Below are 20,701 nucleotides of genomic sequence, written 5' to 3'. Positions count from 1 at the left end.
AGTTTGCTGTTTTATAACTGTTCCAAGATGTATATGTTGCGTTTTGTTAGTGTTTGTAATGTGTCTGCTCAGAACATGGTGGTTTATGTTGATAATTGTCATTTTTAACCATTAGTGAGGTGACTTCTACTTTTCTTGAAAACCAACTGTATTTTCCTTTTGTGGTTTTCAGTTTCAATTCCCTGGTTTGCATGTCAGGAAACAGTTGACACTGTTGAGAACTGCTTCCTGCCTCTTATCCTAAGAAGAGGGTGATCATGTGACTTACATCTTGTGTTTTGTGTGGGAGAAAAAAGGCCGATGTTTGGGTGAAAATCTGTTAGTGATCTGACTGAAGATTTAATAGTAGACCTGAGTTGGTGTTGGTCTAACTGTGGTAGCAAATTGACAAAGGAACCTGAGGACAACTGGAGATGAGGGAGATGATGTGGATTTTTGCTGTGATTATCTTCTCGGTGTGTGAAACATGGAGTCTGGACACAGGTTTGAACATTGTACTCTTTTTTTCACATGTTTTAATTAAATATTGTTTTAGCCTTGAGAGGATACATCTCTAATATAAAAAAAACATGGCTTTTAAATACAAAACAACACAGACATAACTGCAGTTTCAGCATGAATGTGTCATTTGTGGTACTTTATTTATTTATTGATATTCTCATATTTATTTCTGTGTTTATATTAGATCATTCTGGTGTTTTTTTAAATTATAATCATCAATCAAATAATCCCATAATTTAAACTTTCTGTAAAGCACTTCAGTCAACATTTGTTGTTTTTAAATGTGCTGCATAAATAAATTGATTTGTTTTGACTTTCTCGGGATCTTCTCAAAGCTTTTTGATGCGCAATACTTCTTCATCTGCTCCTAAAGTTTATGGTAAAATCATTTAATCTATTTTCTCTCCATTTAATTTGTAGTATGAGTAAAATGTTGGAGGTTGAACACAACAATATGCATTTTTATCTCCCCTTCTCCTTTCCATTAATTCTTATTTCAAACATTTGATCTATTTTCATTTTAAATCAAGAATAATAATGTAAAAATATTTTTGAAACAAGTTATGACTGAAGAGGAAAGATTCAGTCCTTATTCTTTGTTTATTTTGTACGATTAGTATAAAATATGACGAGGCTGCCAAATGTCCAATGTTTGTCCAATTTGAAAAAAATATTACAGACCTCTTATCATTCAGTGTCTCTTAAAATACACAGTTGCGCGTTGTTAGCTGTGCCTCATTATTCTTAAAATAACTCCATTTTGAAAGATTACAGGTGGTGAGTTTGACTTGATTTTGAATTACATTTAATCACTTTGGGATGATATGAAGGTTTCTTCATGGGACAAAGCTTCATAACATATTTCCAGTTTTATTGTCAGTACTAGTATGATTTATTTGTAAACTGTCATAGCCCAGTTTAAATCCTGTTTCATAAAGTTTGTTTTATTTTCTTTTATTTCATCAAACTTTATGTTTTTTTCTTTGCGTGTCAGTGTCTCATGCAGGATTGGATCCTTTTGCTTCTGATTTTTCATGTTTTTTTGTGTGTATTAGGACCTGTGTAATTAGTATTTTGTTTTATGACAGAATGAACCCAAATAATTAAATCATTGCAGCATTATGTGTAAAAATAAAGCAACTATCTTTGCCTTTTTTTCAGTTGTCAGAAATGCATCTTTCAATCTGGGGAGTGATGTTAACCTGACATGCAGCAATGAACCGTGGAGTGAGGTGATTTATGTACTCTGGAAAATAGAGTTGAAATACAAAGAGTGCCGTATCGCCTACAACAATGATGGCCAACATACAGACTCCTGCAACGATGGCAAGTCTCTCCAAAATACACCCACAGCTGTATACCTGCACATCCCAAACTTCTCAAATGATGATGTTGGGGTCTACCTGTGTGAGACGGTTTATACAAGAGGAGCTGCCACTCATATGATCAACGTGGATATCACAGGTAGGACTTCATTTTTCTCCTCACTGGGACAGCTGACTGGCAAGAATCATCTAGCCAAGAGGTGTAACTTGTTAAAGGGTCATTTCACTTAAATCCCACTCATAAGAGTTAATAATACAGAAAATTCTGCACACTTCAACTCATGTAGCTTGTATTAGTTTTATGTGCATAGAGTTTGAAATATCTGCTGCTTAGTCTTCTGTTGCAAACATAACGGGGGACAGTACCGTTTCTTAAAACACTTAAAACACTCAAAACTGATATGTGAATAATCCAACATCAATATGCGTTTCATGACACAACATCCTGGTTACATTTTAATCCTTTTAATACAGGAAATGAAAACCGCTCAGCAAGTTTCATGTTTCCTATTTTGTCTTCACTGGTTCAGCTCCTCCCAGTATATCAGCCTGGTTAGAGTGGAAGGACAACAAGATGGTGGCTGTGTGCAAAGCTGAAAGAGGAAAACCTGCTGCCAGCATCAGCTGGAGCCATCTAGAAAATTCATCATCTTTGAAAACCTGGTCTGGCTCAGATGGATTCTTTACAGTAGAAAGCCACCTGGAACTCCCTGAGAACATGGATCCAAAAACCCTGAGCTGCACAGTCAGACACCCGTACTGGGAAGAGGAGAAAACTTTGGTACCAAAGCTCACAGCAGGTCAGGACAAGAGAAAATGTTTAAGCTTTGTTTTTTAGCGCAGAAGAAATATGTTTGCTTATGTTTCTGACTAGGTGTTTTTTTATATATAGTGTTATTAATAACTTCATAAATAGATGTCATGTGTAGTGTTGATGTCCAGTGGATTACTGACAAACCTTTACTGTTTTTTCTTTAGCTACATGTCTTCATTTTACTATGATGTGCATCCGTATAATTGTGATAATCGTTGCAGTTTTGGCTGGAATCTTATTCTTTGCAAAAAAGAAACTAACATGCTGTGGTAAGAATTTTCATTTGATAAATGATTAATTAGATGAACTACTTGTGAGCTTTTCTGTCAAGTAATTTAGCTGGTTTGTGTATTTTTCCCTTCTCCAGGTGTTGCAGGCAGGTAGACACATAATCCAAATCTCTGCTGGTAGGTAATCTTTCTGTTACATACTCAACATTTTTGAGTTCTGTGTGTTTAACTGCACTTTGTTGAGTTTTGTTCATGACACCTCTCTGCTTCCCCCAGACAGTTGATGTGGAGCCACACGTCAGCTATGTTCAACGTGTCAACTCTCTATAACTTATAAAAATCCTGCACTTGCATCGCACACAGACACACACACAGACACACACACACACTTAAATGCACATGGCACTCTGTGAGAAACTGAAGGCTATGAAATTGAGAAATGGTGAAATATTAACCAGAGAGAAGAATGAGATGAAAGATTTCAAACAAGAGACGGAGCCTCACAGTTGAATTCTGTCCTGATAAACTTGACTGACATTCAGCAAAAAGGCGACAGACACTCAGTTTAACATCCACCTTTTGTCACATAATTGATGATTATCAGCACAGGATAATAATCTAAATAAATAGTGAGTTTCTGAATGTATTCTCACAATGACTGTAAACCAATCTCTGAACAAACTGATTAGTTGTTTAGGAAATCAAACTGGAAAAAGAGACTCTTCTGCCATCTTATGGTGTAGATCATAACATAGTCCTTCATCAGATAAATAAATAATGTTAATAATAAATACATAAATCTACGTAAGTGTTTCCAGTATTTACTACTGTATTTAATAGCCGTTAATAATGGATATTATTGGAGTTGTGTGAGGGGGAAACTGATACTTAGAAGCTTAGTGAGCAACACTTTATAATAATACAACTCATATACTAAACTAATGCTCATGATGATTTAATGAATGGATTAATGCAGGATGAATTCCTGTTGATCATAGTTACCAAGTGATCAAGTCACTATGACTTTATTTGATCAGTTAACATTAAATAGTTAATTAATAAATATTGATATTGATATGCTACCAAATCAGCTGAATTCCACTTATAGTAAAGGGTGTTTTATATCTGTGCATTTGATCAGCCTCTATGAAGCTGCATTTTTATTTCATCAAACTGGTAGTCAGATACAAACATCTACATGTTGCTGCACGAACCAATGAATGCTCTTTATGTCACATTTACAAGCCAGCAGCACTAGATGGATGTAATGTACATGATCAGGTTGTATAATGCTTCAATCTTATACTCACAGTACTTGTGGGTATAAAAACAGTTAAGATATGAAGTAACCGTGAATTAATATTCATTAATTGACTTTTAAGTGTTAACTACTATAACATAAAGTCATAGTGATTTGATCATGTGTTCATTGTGAGCAACAGGAATTCATGATACATCCTGTATTAATTCATGCATGAAATCATCATGAATCATTTCCTAAGTATACTATTTATATCCTTATCATAAAGTGTTACAGCCTAGTGCACAGCCAGTGTCTAGACTTCCATTTGAATGCTATTATTAAATCACAGGCTGCAGCGCTATAACTTATCTTACCCTCACACTGATTATATAGTTGTACATATAGAGCAGAAGAGGAAACTGTTTTGTTTCAGCCTCACAAATGTATTTCTGTCCACAGATCTTAACACACCTGCACATATAGATTCTTAGATTTCAATTGCAGCAAAGAACCGTAAAAGTTTGACCTTAAATTGAAGAGATTATTACCATGACTTCTTTCAAATATTTTTAGAAATGCAACAACAGAATAACTACAAACTACATTCTCCATCATGAACTGGATAATGTGGCAGAAGCACAAACAGTTGAGCCTGTAAACAACGTTAATTAAGACAAGTCTAGGCAGCTAAAATTTTTCATTCTCTAAGTTCAGCTTTTCTGACTTTGGTGACTGAAAGTGACACACTGAATACATCAAGATTTTGAGTCATTCAGGTCGTGGTGTAACAAGCTGTAGTTTGTCAGAAACTACTCATCTTGCTGTTTTCAAACTTAAATATCTATTTAATAGTATAATTGGTTGGTGTGGGATAGTTCTTAGGAGCAAAAACACTGACTACACCTATTTTGTTGACTTGTGTCTGCAAATAAAAAGTTAGGCACAGTTGTGTTCAGGAGAGAAACGGCTCTGGGTTTCATGTTTCCATAACCAGTTGCTGTTGTCTGTGGACGTTTTTGTGTTTCATTTTACAAGATTTTCCTAATTGAGGATCAAGCTTTGATTGGCAGTTCAACTACAAACTTCTTGCACACCTTCACAAAATATTAGACACTTTCTGTTGTTTGTGATATTATAAACCAGTCCTGCGTCTCACATTAAAGCTCAAATGAACTTTTCCTCGTTTCTGTTTACCTCATAAATACATAATCGTCTGCAAGTTCATCAACGATACAGGTTGTGGTTGAAGTGCTGCTGGTATATTAACTGTGGCATAGTTACAGTTGTCATCAGTGGTAGCTCCGGTTCTTCTCGATTCTTTGGTGCTGCTGTGGTCAATAGAGGTGTATGTTACGTCCTCGTTAGGTTGTTATAACAGTGTAATGGTAATTCCTCTGTCCTAAACATATGTTACACTTCAATTATTCTACTTTTTCATACAGTGCTTCTGCAACTAGAACGTGTGATATGGTGTGGTATGGCATGTGGTTAGTGGCTATGACTTTCTGCAGGTGAAACAGCTGCACAGTTTCATATAGCTTCAACAGAGGCCTCACTCTTATGTTCACCCAGTATGCAATTCTATCATAAAAGCTCTCCAACACACTCATGATACTGATAGCAATGAATATTAATGCTCATCAATAATAAACTTCACATTGATGTGATGTGAGGTTATTATTTGTGCTGCTTTTATCATCTGCAGAATCCCCTGAAAGAGAAAATGTCAATACGTACTAAATAAATACTAAATGCTGTGCTGTGTGTGGTTTTTATATACTTAATAGTAATATAAATGTACTGTTACCTTTCCTTTTCTTCTTTATTCTGACTATAAAACAAATGGAAAAATGAGATCACAATGAGGACACAGTCATTCAGATCAACATAACATTTAAATGTTTTCCCAGACAAAGAAAACATTATACCCATCAACATGTTAGCATCAGCTCACTGAGCCACTAGCATGACTGTAGACTACAACAGGTCAGATGTATGTATAAGGTGAAAAGGGCCACTTTCACATTACAAATAGTATAATTATGTATAAGTATGTGTTATTATCGACTGACATACACAGTAGTGAAAAGTAACTAAATACATTTATTCAAGTGCTGTACTTAAGTACAATTTTGAGGTACTTAGTATTTTTAAATTATGCTACTTTATACTTCCACTCCACTACATTTCAGAGGGAAATATTGTACTTTCTACTCCACTATATTTCTTTGACAGCTTTAGTTACTTTTCAGATGAAGATTTGACACAATGGATAATATAACAAGCTTTTAAAATACAGGTTTCAGGGTGCTGGTATTGTTCATACTGTCATGGTTTACTGGGACACTGAATAGAACGGAGCCATTGTTAGTGTTATTATACAAAGACATTTTTTTAGATTATTGAACAAGATAAGTTATTATCATAAAAATGTCATAGCATGAATATATTTCATTATAATGAGTTCTCCTAATTGATCTTGTTTAAGAATGATCTATTTTTGTGTGGAGCCAGCTTATTGAATTGTAAGGCAACCAACAAAAGGGTTCTTTGTTCTTTCCTAATCTGAAAACATACTTTTAAATTTCACAATGAGCTCAACACATCTTTAATGAACACATATTTAAATATTTACAGTCTGAATACAATTGTGTCAGCTTTTCCAAGAGAGTAAATACAACAGAGCCGAGTATTTTCACTATGCAGACAAATAGAAGAAATGTGGTCCAACATGTTGCATCACTCAAATTATCTTACTTTCTCACTCTTATCAGCACCTTTCCTGTCCTCTTCTCCTTCATACAATCACACATACACACACTCACTCATGAAGATCATTGAAGGTGCCCACATCCTAAAGATGTGCAATGAAAAGTTCCTGTTTGGCTCTTCTCTTCCTCTAAACTCAGTTTGAGGTGTTATTAATGGATCTTGAGCCAGCTGGATTTTTGAATTGTGTATGTACTTCACAAACCAACCTGTTCCAAGGGTATCAAGCTGCAGACAGAGGCAGACATCTTGGTATGATATATTAAAGTTTGATAGCCAACATTGAATAAAACCTCAGAAAAGCCAACAAATTCTTTTAAAGATCCTTAAAAGACTTGATACCTTACTGCTGTAAAGTCCTCCCGCCTTCTCGCCTTTTCTGCCACATGTGCAACGGAAATGTTCACACAAAAATGACACAAAGACGACCAACTTCCACTGCTAAGGTCATGTGACTTACTGACAACTGTGGAGGCAGAGGTCCAAGATGTCTGCCTTCATGTCCACCATTTTGTCTGCATCCAGGTCCCTCTTACCTGTTGTCATTCCCAGGACGTCACATAGCGCCACTTTGTCATGTCCCTCAGCATCTGATACTGATGCACGAGGCCAAGACACATCGCCGTTCACACCTGTGTCTATCATGTGTCTCCAAGGTCCAGCTGACCACTTGTTACGTTACTGCCTACGTCGCTTCCGTTAGAACGTCCAAGGGCCCACAGTTATTACGTCAGTCTGTCGCCAGAAAAGCACCAGATTTGTTTTGCACATTTGTTTGGCTAGCTAAGTAAACAAAAATGTTTCAAGAACTAATTTACATGTACAGGCTTCCAACTGTTCAGATTGGCAGGAAAAAGTCATTAAGTGTTGGCGCACTGTCACCAAAACAACCACCATGTCCTGCATTGATGAGGCATTTTCCTGTTATGTCCTACACTCTTACAAAAGAGTGATTGGATCTCAATGCATCTTGTACTTAGCGCTTGTATTTATTTTGTATTTAGCACTGTCCACTTGTGATCCGATCGCCCTAGACGCATTTTAAAACCAAGTGTAAACAGCGTCACATACTCTGGCGAGGACGCATCTGAACACACCTGTATGGAAAGTGAATTGGATCACAATGTGTAGTTTGGTGTTCACATTATTACGTCAGATTTGTACGTCTTAAGACAACAGAAAATACCCTAACACGTCCATTTTGAACGTCTTAAGGACTTTAAAATTGGGTGCCACCACTTTATCAGTTTCTGAGGGGAAACCCTACAATCATTGCAAGAGAGAAAACAATTCCTGACTCAACCTACCTTGTGTGAATTGAGGTTAAGAAATAATATTGATTTATGGTGACATTATTAACATCTGCATTTTTGCAGCTTGCATACAGTATTATACTTGACATATTCCTGTAATGTGGTGTGTTTGCCCACTAGATGGCAGTATTAAAGCACAAATGGCAACCTGTTGAATTTTTGAGTCGGCTGGGGGAAAAGAAAGAATTTCATGTTTTCCAACCCATTGATTTCAATGTAAACTGGTTAAGATCTTTTCTGATTAATGGTGACACTTTTAGTGCAGCCAAGGGTTTTTTTTTAATATAATGGTGTGAATTTACATTTTACATTGCAACTATTATGTTAAAAAATAATAATAATTTAACTTTTGTCCTTTTCCTTTGAACAGATTAGGAATCACAGTTTTCCTGTTTAAAGAAATTCTTCTATAATTGAGACTTGATGAAAACACACATATGATCTGTTGCTCACCTTCTGGATAGGAATGAGAACCTGTGGAGGATGTAGAGTACATGCAAATAAAGTTTGAGCATAATATTTTTCAATTCAAAATCAATTTTTAATGAATATAGAGGAGACCATTTATCATTAATTCACAACCTACATCTTTAAACACCAAATGTCTATCTGTCTGCTAGGTGCAGGTATTAAGAATCTACTCTCCATGGTATGGTTGGTGTCTGCATTCATCCCTGTTCCTCAGTAAAGGTGCACAACTTTCTCCCTTTAATTAATGAAACTGAATAGTGTGGTAATAGTTTTGGCTTGTCTTGTCAGCTGGAAGAACAAATGTTGGTATATGTTAATTAAATCCCTGACTAGAGTCACTTCTATTTATATGCGCAAAGTTTAAGTTCTTTGTGAAATGCCCATGTAGTTGACCAATGTTGATAAACTAACCCAAAAGGACTGGAGCAGTATGGCAAGTTGTTTTAACGTTTAATGAGAGACTGGATATATACTGCAGATATCTGTAATTCATTCTTTCTAGTCAAGTAAAAAAAGATTTCAGATACCCACAATGACCTTTTTTCTAAGACAAATTACGTCACTTTTGCCATTCATGTGTATTGGGCTTTTAATTTCAGATATCCACAATTACAATTTTGATATCCAGAATGAACATTCTTGGGCGGTGCTTGGTTTTTGCTCTGGTGTTTTCAACATGGTGACCCGCTTTACAAACAATCTCACTTTACAGCTAAACAGTACACTAAAATATGTTTCTGAAAACATTTGAGGCGAGAAATAGGCAATTCAGTAACACATTCTTGATTTAAATTTGATCAGAACTGCCTAGTTTGACAGTCACGCGCACACACATTTGGCTGGCCCCCCTCCAGAAGAGTTCAGAGACTGTACAATCAATGCTGAGGCTGATGAACACCATTCTTCCAAAAGATATTCCCTCATTTGGTGTTTTGAAGAGAGAGAGCGCTGGCTAACATGTCAGTCCAAATTCTCTCATAGGTGTTCAGCTGGACTGAGATGTAGTGACTGTGAAGGTCATAGCATATGATTCACATCATTTTCATACTCATCAAACATTCAGTGACTCCTCGTGCCCTGTGAATTGGGACACTGTCATCCTGGAAGAGACCACTCCCATCAGGATAGAAATGTTTCATCATAGGATAAAGGTAATCACTCAGAACAACTTTGTATTGATTTGCAGTGACCCTTCCCTCTAAGGGGACAAGTGGACCCAAACCATGCCAGCAAAATGCCCCCCAAAGCATAACAGAGCCACCAGATCCCCTCACAGTAGGGGTCAAGCATTCAGACCTGTACCAGTTTTTCTGTTAATTTGTCACCCATCTGTATATATATATATATATATATATATATATATATATAATGCAATCCAATACAACAGCTACTTTTAAACTTAGTGGACCTGTACTGGAGTGCATATATATTGAAGTGTTCCTAATATTTTGTCCACCCCATTAACATACATGAGGGGGCCAAATTTTTAGGAACACTCCGGTACACCACAACCACCTGCTACGACCTCAATAATAAATATAAAGTAGAATTATCAACTTTCTGACAATGTCAACAAAACCTGAAAATGTGTAAGCTTTGTAAATGTAAAATTATGGCAGAGCTGTTGTATTGGATGCATTATATTGCACAGGTAATCATAATAAAGTGCTTGGCTATAGCTTATATATAGCTATATGTATATAGCCACAATATTCATTTTACAGTAAGAAAACATCTGAAATATGTAGATATTCATGAGTATATATGAGATAAATGAGTTTGGAGTTTGATGAGGTGGCAGAATACTGTATTTTTATATTTGAGAGGAAATTCTACTTATACAATTAACATTTATTTAATTTATTCCCACAAATATTAATGTTTTACCTGACAAAAGCTTCAAATGATTGCTCCGCAGATAAAAACATTGACAATATTCTTTATCTATCATTTACTTTCATCATTTACTTTGACATCAACAGGAAGTCAGTTTTATCAAATGGAAACTGTGCACACACACATTCACACATGTGTCATAGTGAGTATTTTCTTTCTCTCCCCTAAAGTTGGTGTTATTAACATTTTTAAACCTTTTTTTGGATATGAGGAACACAACTGAATAAAGCAGCATTATGTCACAGCTGGAAGTTTTTGCAATGTTGTGGAAAAGCTTTAACATCAAGATGTCTCATTCCATGATGTACTCATAAACCACAAACTCCAGATAGAGCTTGCAGATCATAACCACACACAAAGTAGCTTATCAAGTGCCTGAGAACCTGCTAGCCCCAGCCCCTGCGGCCCAAAAAGCATTTTCCCCATAGACTACCATTGTTAAAGAGATGTCAGGACACCTTGAATTTAAAAATCGGTGACATCATCACAATGTAAAATCTATGGGCCGAGCGGGAACCTGCGCACGGGGCCAGTGGGGGAAACACTACTGCGCATATTCAATGGACTGCACAATGCGGAAAAACCTGGAAGCTAGAAACTTTTTTTGGTGTATGCACCAGCCAAGCAATTCCTATAGGACTGAATGGGCGCCATTTTTAGTCTTGTATCCAGCTCTTATAATACATCCATGGAGAGGACGAAGAGGTAGCACTTCCTCTTCAAGGTTAGATTTATTCAAGCAAACGTTAGCTCAATGTTAACACTGAAATGATATTGCTATCATACTTAGTCAAAGTCCCAGTTACCTAGTTTGCTAGCTAACAAAGCAATGATAATGCACTATTGATTCAGCACTAATGTAGCATAATGTAACACTCCAACTTTCTGGTGATATGCTGCCCCCAATTGATTTGGAGTGTTTGACGATTCTTACATACTGCATCTTTATGTTCAAGTGTCCCAGTAGTCATGACAGCATGACAGTGAGCCAGCATGCACAATATACCAGGACCCTGAAACTGAAGCAGCTAAATGGAATTCATTTGCGATTAATTTTATTATTTATACCTGTGCTTTTTCTACTGTCAAAATATCTTATGGGGAAAATGTCTATTGCACAGTCTTTGCCTCACAGTAGCCAGTACTGTAACTATTTTAATAGCATTAAAATAAGGTATTAAGACAGTTATGTGGAGGGGTTGATGGCCTAGTGCTGGACTGAGTAGTTTAAGTTTGCTGTTTTATAACTGTTCCAAGATGTATATGTTACGTTTTGTTAGTGTTTGTAATGTGTCTGCTCAGAACATGGTGGTTTATGTTGATAATTGTCATTTTTAACCATTAGTGAGGTCACTTCTACTTTTCGTGAGAACCAACTGTATTTTCCTGTTGTGGTTTTCAGTTTCAATTCCCTGGTTTGCATGTCAGGGAATGGTTGACACTGTTGAGAACTGCTCCCTACCTCTTATTCTAAGAAGAGGGTGATCATGTGACTTGCATCTTGTATTTGTGTGGGAGAAAAAAGGCAGATGTTTAGGTGAAAATCCGTTAGTCACACATCCTTTATAAGTATGTAACGTGGGGAAGTGTCAAGGACTCACAGTTTGTCTGGATGAAGTTAAGAACCTGCTTTAACTCTGAGTCTATGTTTGATATAAATAGAGAAAGTGAAATTGCACGGGTAGGGTAAATGACATGAGAGCACAAGCAGTACTATGCAATATAGAGACTGACGTTACTGTAGACGTTACAGGACTGAAGATTTAATAGCAGACCTGAGTTGGTGTTGGTCTAACTGTGGTAGCAAGTTGACAAAGGAACCTGAGGACAACTGGAGATGAGGGAGATGATGTGGATTTTTGCTGTGATTATCTTCTCGGTGTGTGAAACATGGAGTCTGGACACAGGTTTGAACATTGTACTCTTTTTTTCACATGTTTTAATTAAATATTGTTTTAGCCTTGAGAGGATACATCTCTAATATAAAAAACATGGCTTTTAAATAGAAAACAACACAGACATAACTGCAGTTTCAGCATGAATGTGTCATTTGTGGTACTTTATTTATTTACTGATATTCTCATATTTATTTCTATGTTTATATTTGATCATTCTGGTGTTTTTTTAAATTATAATCATCAATCAAATAATCCCATAATTTAAACTTTCTGTAAAGCACTTCAGTCAACATTTGTTGTTTTTAAATGTGCTGTATAAATAAATTGATTTGTCTTGACTTTCTCAGGATCTCCTCAAAGCACTTTGATGCACAATATTTCTTCATCTGCTCCTAAAGTTTATGGTAAAATCATTTAATCTATTTTCTCTCCATTTAATTTGTAGTATGAGTAAAATGTTGGAGGTTGAACACAACAATATGCATTTTTATCTCCCCTTCTCCTTTCCATTAATTCTTATTTCAAACATTTGATCTATTTTCAGTTTAAATCAAGAATAATAATGTAAAAATATTTTTGAAACAAGTTATGACTGAAGAGGAAAGATTCAGTCATTATTTTTTGTTTATTTTGTATGATTAGTATAAAATATGACGAGGCTGCCAAATGTCCGATGTTTGTCCAATTTGAAAAAAATATTACAGACCTCTTATCATTCAGTGTCTCTTAAAATACACATTTGAGTGTTGTTAGCTGTGCCTCATTATTCTTAAAAAAAACTCCGTTTTGAAAGATTATAGGTGGTGAGTTTGACTTGATTTTGAATTACATTTAATCACTTTGGGATGATATGAAGGTTTCTTCATGGGACAAAGCTTCATAACATATTTCCAGTTTTATTGTCAGTACTAGTATGATTTATTTGTAAACTGTCATAGCCCAGTTTAAATCCTGTTTCATAAAGTTTGTTTTATTTTTTTTTATTTCATCAAACTTAACATTTTTTTCTTTGCGTGTCAGTGTCTCATGCAGGATTGGATCCTTTTGCTTCTGATTTTTCATGTTTTTTTGTGTGTATTAGGACCTGTGTAATTAGTATTTTGTTTTATGACAGAATGAACCCAAATAATTAAATCATTGCAGCATTATGTGTAAAAATAAAGCAACTATCTTTGCCTTTTTTTCAGTTGTCAGAAATGCATCTTTCAATCTGGGGAATGATGTTAACCTGACATGCAGCAATGAACTGAGGAGTGAGGTGATGTTTGTACTCTGGAATATAGACTTGAAATACAAACAGTGCCGTATCGCCCACAACAATGATGGCCAAAGTACAGACTCCTGCAACGATGGCAAGTCTCTCCGAAATACATCCACAGCTCTATACCTGCACATCCCAAACTTCTCAAATGATGATGTTGGGGTCTACCTGTGTGAGACGGTTTATAGAGGAGGAGCTGACACTCATATGATCAACGTGGAAATCACAGGTAGGACTTCATTTTTCTCCTCACTGGGACAGCTGACTGGCAAGAATCATCTAGCCAAGAGGTGTAACTTGTTAAAGGGTCATTTCACTTAAATCCCACTCATAAGAGTTAATAATACAGAAAATTCTGCACACTTCAACTCATGTAGCTTGTATTAGTTTTATGTGCATAGAGTTTGAAATATCTGCTGCTTAGTCTTCTGTTGCAAACATAACAGGGGACAGTACCGTTTCTTAAAACACTTAAAACACTCAAAACTGATATGTGAATAATCCAACATCAATATGCGTTTCATGACACAACGTCCTGGTTACATTTTAATCTGGAACTAGTTTATACTCAGTGTAAGAAATAGTGAAAAAGCAAGCAAAGCAAAATTAAAACAAGCATGGCTAGGGGCTTTTTTTGTGCCTTTTAATACAGGAAATGAAAACCGCTCAGCAAGTTTCATGTTTCCTATTTTGTCTTCACTGGTTCAGCTCCTCCCAGTATATCAGCCTGGTTAGAGTGGAAGGGCAATAAGATGGTGGCTGTGTGCAAAGCTGAAAGAGGAAAACCTGCTGCCAGCATCAGCTGGAGCCATCTAGAAAATTCATCATCTTTGGAAACCTGGTCTGGCTCAGATGGATTCTTTACAGTGGAAAGCCACCTGGAACTCCCTGAGAACATGGATCCAAAAAACCTGAGCTGCACAGTCAGACACCCGTACTGGGAAGAGGAGAAAACTTTGGTACCAAAGTTCACAGGTCAGTACAAGAGAAAATGTTTAAGCTTTGTTTTTTAGCGCAGAAGAAATATGTTTGCTTATGTTTCTGACTAGGTGTTTTTTTTATATGTAGTGGTATTAATAACTTCATAAATAGATGTCATGTGTAGTGTTGATGTCCAGTGGATTACTGACAAACCTTTACTGTTTTTTCTTTAGCTACACGTCTTCATTTTACTATGATGTCCATCTGTATAGTTGTGATAATCGTTGCAGTTTTGGCTGGAATCTTATTCTTTGCAAAAAAGAAACTAACATGCTGTGGTAAGAATTTTCATTTGATAAATGATTAATTAGATGAACTACTTGTGAGCTTTTCTGTCAAGTAATTTAGCTGGTTTGTGTATTTTTCCCTTCTCCAGGTGTTGCAGGCAGGTAGACACATAATCCAAATCTCTGCTGGTAGGTAATCTTTCTGTTACATACTCAACATTTTTGAGTTCTGTGTGTTTAACTGCACTTTGTTGAGTTTTGTTCATGACACCTCTCTGCTTCCCCCAGACAGATGATGTGGAGCCACACGTCAGCTATGTTCAACGTGTCAACTCTCTATAACTCATAAAAATCCTGCACTTGCATCGCACACAGACACACACACACACACACACACACACTTAAATGCACATGGCACTCTGTGAGAAACTGAAGGCTATGAAATTGAGAAATGGTGAAACTACTCATCTTGCTGTTTTCAAACTTAAATATCTATTTAATAGTATAATTGGTTGGTGTGGGATAGTTCTTAGGAGCAAAAACACTGACTACACCTATTTTGTTGACTTGTGTCTGCAAATAAAAAGTTAGGCACAGTTGTGTTCAGGAGAGAAACGGCTCTGGGCTTCATGTTTCCACAACCAGTTGCTGTTGTTTGTGGACGTTTTTGTGTTTCATTTTACAAGATTTTCCTAATTGAGGATCAAGCTTTGATTGGCAGTTCAACTACAAACTTCTTGCACACCTTCACAATATATTAGACACTTTCTGTTGTCTGTTCAGTCCTGCGTCTCACATTAAAGCTCAAATGAACTTTTCCTCGTTTCTGTTTACCTCATAAATACATAATCGTCTGCAAGTTCATCAACGATACAGGTTGTGGTTGAAGTGCTGCTGGTATATTAACTGTGGCATAGTTACAGTTGTCATCAGTGGTAGCTCCGGTTCTTCTTGATTCTTTGGTGCTGCTGTGGTCAATAGAGGTGTATGTTACATCCTCGTTAGGCTGTTATAACAGTGTGATGGTAATTCCTCTGTCCTAAACATATGTTACACTTCAATTATTCTACTTTTTCATACAGTGCTTCTGCAACTAGAACGTGTGATATGGTGTGGTATGGCATGTGGTTAGCGGCTATGACTTTCTGCGGATGAAACAGCTGCACAGATTCATATAGCTTCAACAGAGGCCTCACTCTTATATTCACCCAGTATGCAATTCTATCATAAAAGCTCTCCAACACACTCATGATACTGATAGCAATGAATATTTATGCTCATCAATAATTAACTTCACATTGATGTGATGTGGGCTTATTATTTGTGCTGCTTTTATCATCTGCAGAATCCCCTGAAAGAGAAAATGTCAATACGTATTAAATAAATACTTAATGCTGTGCTGTGTGTGGTTTTTATATACTTAATAGTAATATAAATGTACTGTTACCTTTCCTTTTCTTCTTTATTCTGACTATAAAACAAATGGAAAAATGAGATCACAATGAGGACACAGTCATTCAGATCAACATAACATTTAAATGTTTTCCCAGACAAAGAAAACATTATACCCATCAACATGTTAGCATCAGCTCACTGAGCCACTAGCATGACTGTAGACTACAACAGGTCAGATGTATGTATAAGGTGAAAAGGGCCACTTTCACATTACAAATAGCATAATTATGTATAAGTATGTGTTATTATCGACTGACATACACAGTAGTGAAAAGTAACTAAGTACATTTATTCAAGTGCTGTACTTAAGTACAATTTTGAGGTGCTTAGTATTTTTAAATTATGCTACTTTATACTTCCACTCCACTACATTTCAGAGGGAAATAATGTACTTTCTACTCCACTATATTTCTTTGACAGCTTTAGTTACTTTTCAGATGAAGATTTGACACAATGGATAATATAACAAGCTTTTAAAATACAGGTTTCAGGGTGCTGGTATTGTTCATACTGTCATGGTTTACTGGGACACTGAATAGAACGGAGCCATTGTTAGTGTTATTATACAAAGACATTTTTTTAGATTATTGAACAAGATAAGTTATTATCATAAAAATGTCATAGCATGAATATATTTCATTATAATGAGTTCTCCTAATTGATCTTGTTTAAGAATGATCTATTTTTGTGTGGAGCCAGCTTATTGAATTGTAAGGCAACCAACAAAAGGGTTCTTTGTTCTTTCCTAATCTGAAAACATACTTTTAAATTTCACAATGAGCTCAACACATCTTTAATGAACACATATTTAAATATTTACAGTCTGAATACAATTGTGTCAGCTTTTCCAAGAGAGTAAATACAACAGAGCCGAGTATTTTCACTATGCAGACAAATAGAAGAAATGTGGTCCAACATGTTGCATCACTCAAATTATCTTACTTTCCCGCTCTTTCCAGCACCTTTTCCGTCTTCTTCACCCTTATACAATCACACTCGCACACACACACACACACTTGCTCACATCTCACACACTCATGAAAATCATTAAAAGGTGCCCAAATCTTAAAGATGTGCAATGAAAAGTTCCTGTTTGGCTCTTCTCTTCCTCTAAACTCAGTTTGAGGTGTTATTAATGGATCTTGAGCCAGCTGGATTTTTGAATTGTGTATGTACTTCACAAACCAACCTGTTCCAAGGGTATCAAGCTGCAGACAGAGGCAGACATCTTGGTATGATATATTAAAGTTTGATAGCCAACATTGAATAAAACCTCAGAAAAGCCAACAAATTCTTTTAAAGATCCTTAATAGACTTGATACCTTACTGCTGTAAAGTCCTCCTGCCTTCCCGCCTTTTCTGCCACATGTGCAACGGAAATGTTCACACAAAAATGACACAAAGACGACCAACTTCCACTGCTAAGGTCACGTGACTTACTGACAACTGTGGAGGCAGAGGTACAAGATGTCTGCCTTCATGTCCACCATTTTGTCTGCATCCAGGTCCCTCTTACCTGTTGTCATTCCCAGGACGTCACATAGTGCCACTTTGTCATGTCCCTCAGCATCTGATACTGATGCACGAGGCCAAGACACATCGCCGTTCACACCTGTGTCTATCATGTGTCTCCAAGGTCCAGCTGACCACTTGTTACGTTACTGCCTACGTCGCTTCCGTTAGAACGTCCAAGGGCCCACAGTTATTACGTCAGTCTGTCGCCAGAAAAGCACCAGATTTGTTTTGCACATTTGTTTGGCTAGCTAAGTAAACAAAAATGTTTCAAGAACTAATTTACATGTACAGGCTTCCAACTGTTCAGATTGGCAGGAAAAAGTCATTAAGTGTTGGCGCACTGTCACCAAAACAACCACCATGTCCTGCATTGATGAGGCATTTTCCTGTTATGTCCTACACTCTTACAAAAGAGTGATTGGATCTCAATGCATCTTGTACTTAGCGCTTGTATTTATTTTGTATTTAGCACTGTCCACTTGTGATCCGATCGCCCTAGACGCATTTTAAAACCAAGTGTAAACAGGGTCACATACTCTGGCGAGGACGCATCTGAACACACCTGTATGGAAAGTGAATTGGATCACAATGTGTAGTTTGGTGTTCACATTATTACATCAGATTTGTACGTCTTAAGACAACAGAAAATACCCTAACACGTCCATTTTGAACGTCTTAAGGACTTTAAAATTGGGTGCCACCACTTTATCAGTTTCTGAGGGGAAACCCTACAATCATTGCAAGAGAGAAAACAATTCCTGACTCAACCTACCTTGTGTGAATTGAGGTTAAGAAATAATATTGATTTATGGTGACATTATTAACATCTGCATTTTTGCAGCTTGCATACAGTATTATACTTGACATATTCCTGTAATGTGGTGTGTTTGCCCACTAGATGGCAGTATTAAAGCACAAATGGCAACCTGTTGAATTTTTGAGTCGGCTGGGGGAAAAGAAAGAATTTCATGTTTTCCAACCCATTGATTTCAATGTAAACTGGTTAAGATCTTTTCTGATTAATGGTGACACTTTTAGCGCAGCCAAGGGGTATTTTTTAAAATAATGGTGTGAATTTACATTTTACATTGCAACTATTATGTTAATAATATAATAATAAATAATAATAATAATTTAACTTTTGTCCTTTTCCTTTGAACAGATTAGGAATCACAGTTTTCCTGTTTAAAGAAATTCTTCTATAATTGAGACTTGATGAAAACACACATATGGTCTGTTGTTCACCTTCTGGGTAGGAATGAGAACCTGTGGAGGATGTAGAGTACATGCAAATAAAGTTTGAGCATAATATTTTTCAATTCAAAATCAATTTTTAATGAATATAGAGGAGACCATTTATCATTAATTCACAACCTACATCTTTAAACACCAAATGTCTATCTGTCTGCTAGGTGCAGGTATTAAGAATCTACTCTCCATGGTATGGTTGGTGTCTGCATTCATCCCTGTTCCTCAGTAAAGGTGCACAACTTTCTCCCTTTAATTAATGAAACTGAATAGTCTGGCAATAGTTTTGGCTTGTCTTGTCAGCTGGAAGAACAAATGTTGGTATATGTTAATTAAATCCCTGACTAGAGTCACTTCTATTTATATGCGCAAAGTTTAAGTTCTTTGTGAAATGCCCATGTAGTTGACCAATGTTGATAAACTAACCCAAAAGGACTGTAGCAGTTAGGCAAGTTGTTTTAACGTTTAATGAGAGACTGGATATATACTGCAGATATCTGTAATTCATTCTTTCTAGTCAAAAAAAAAAAGATTTCAGATACCCACAATGACGAGATGTATATGTTACGTTTTGTTAGTGTTTGTAATGTGTCTGCTCAGAACATGGTGGTTTATGTTGATAATTGTCATTTTTAACCATTAGTGAGGTGACTTCTACTTTTCTTGAGAACCAACTGTATTTTCCTGTTGTGGTTTTCAGTTTCAATTCCCTGGTTTGCATGTCAGGGAATGGTTGACACTGTTGAGAACTGCTTCCTGCCTCTTATTCTAAGAAGAGGGTGATCATGTGACTTGCATCTTGTGTTTTCTGTGGGAGAAAAAAGGCAGATGTTTGGGTGAAAATCTGTTAGTCACACATCCTTTATAAGTATGTAACGTGGGCAAGTGTCAAGGACTCACAGTTTGTCTGGATGGAGTTAAGAACCTGCTTTAACTCTCAGTCTATGTTTGATATAAATAGAGAAAGCGAAATTGCACGGGTAGGGTAAATGACATGAGAGCACAAGCAGTACTATGCAATATAGAGACTGACGTTACTGTAGACGTTACAGGACTGAAGATTTAATAGTAGACCTGAGTTGGTGTTGGTCTAACTGTGGTAGCAAGTTGACAAAGGAACCTGAGGACAACTGGAGATGAGGGAGATGATGTGGATTTTTGCTGTGATTATCTTCTCGGTGTGTGAAACATGGAGTCTGGACACAGGTTTGAAAATTGTACTCTTTTTTTCACATGGTTTAATTAAATATTGTTTTAGCCTTGAGAGGATACATCTCTAATATAAAAAACATGGCTTTTAAATACAAAACAACACAGACATAACTGCAGTTTCAGCATGAATGTGTAATTTGTGGTACTTTATTTATTTACTGATATTCTCATATTTATTTCTGTGTTTATATTTGATTATTCTGGTGTTTTTTTAAAATTATAATCATCAATCAAATAATCCCATAATTTAAACTTTCTGTAAAGCACTTCAGTCAACATTTGTTGTTTTTAAATGTGCTGCATAAATAAATTGATTTGTCTTGACTTTCTCGGGATCTTCTC

The 20,701-nt window shown here is 36.3% G+C and overlaps 1 protein-coding gene and 1 long non-coding RNA gene across 4 annotated transcripts; both read left to right on the top strand.

The window, feature by feature from the left end:
• The first annotated feature begins 276 nt into the window (after nt 1–276).
• Nucleotides 277–16,326, top strand: LOC137184142 (cell surface glycoprotein CD200 receptor 4-like). Of its 3 annotated transcripts, none has more exons than XM_067591543.1 (8): nt 277–483; nt 1,663–1,965; nt 2,357–2,626; nt 13,648–13,950; nt 14,430–14,696; nt 14,876–14,980; nt 15,079–15,118; nt 15,218–16,326. In XM_067591543.1, exons 1-7 carry the CDS (start codon nt 414–416, stop codon nt 15,093–15,095), a joined length of 1,335 nt encoding a protein of 444 aa, XP_067447644.1. In that variant the 5' UTR covers nt 277–413; the 3' UTR covers nt 15,096–15,118; nt 15,218–16,326. The 3 variants fall into 3 exon arrangements, with proteins under 3 accessions (XP_067447644.1, XP_067447645.1, XP_067447646.1); XM_067591544.1 differs by having other exon boundaries at nt 15,079–15,122; XM_067591545.1 differs by lacking the exon at nt 277–483 and adding an exon at nt 829–880.
• Nucleotides 2,917–5,870, top strand: LOC137184143 (uncharacterized). The gene is made up of 2 exons (XR_010928620.1): nt 2,917–3,047; nt 3,147–5,870. It is a non-coding gene; the product is annotated as an uncharacterized lncRNA (long non-coding RNA).
• Nucleotides 16,327–20,701: the final 4,375 nt, after the last annotated feature.

This window comes from Thunnus thynnus, chromosome 6 (assembly GCF_963924715.1).
Source record: "Thunnus thynnus chromosome 6, fThuThy2.1, whole genome shotgun sequence".
In the NCBI taxonomy this organism is placed as follows: Eukaryota; Metazoa; Chordata; class Actinopteri; order Scombriformes; family Scombridae; genus Thunnus; species Thunnus thynnus.
Note: the sequence above shows the minus strand (reverse complement) of the source record. Positions and strands in the feature narration are given on the sequence as shown.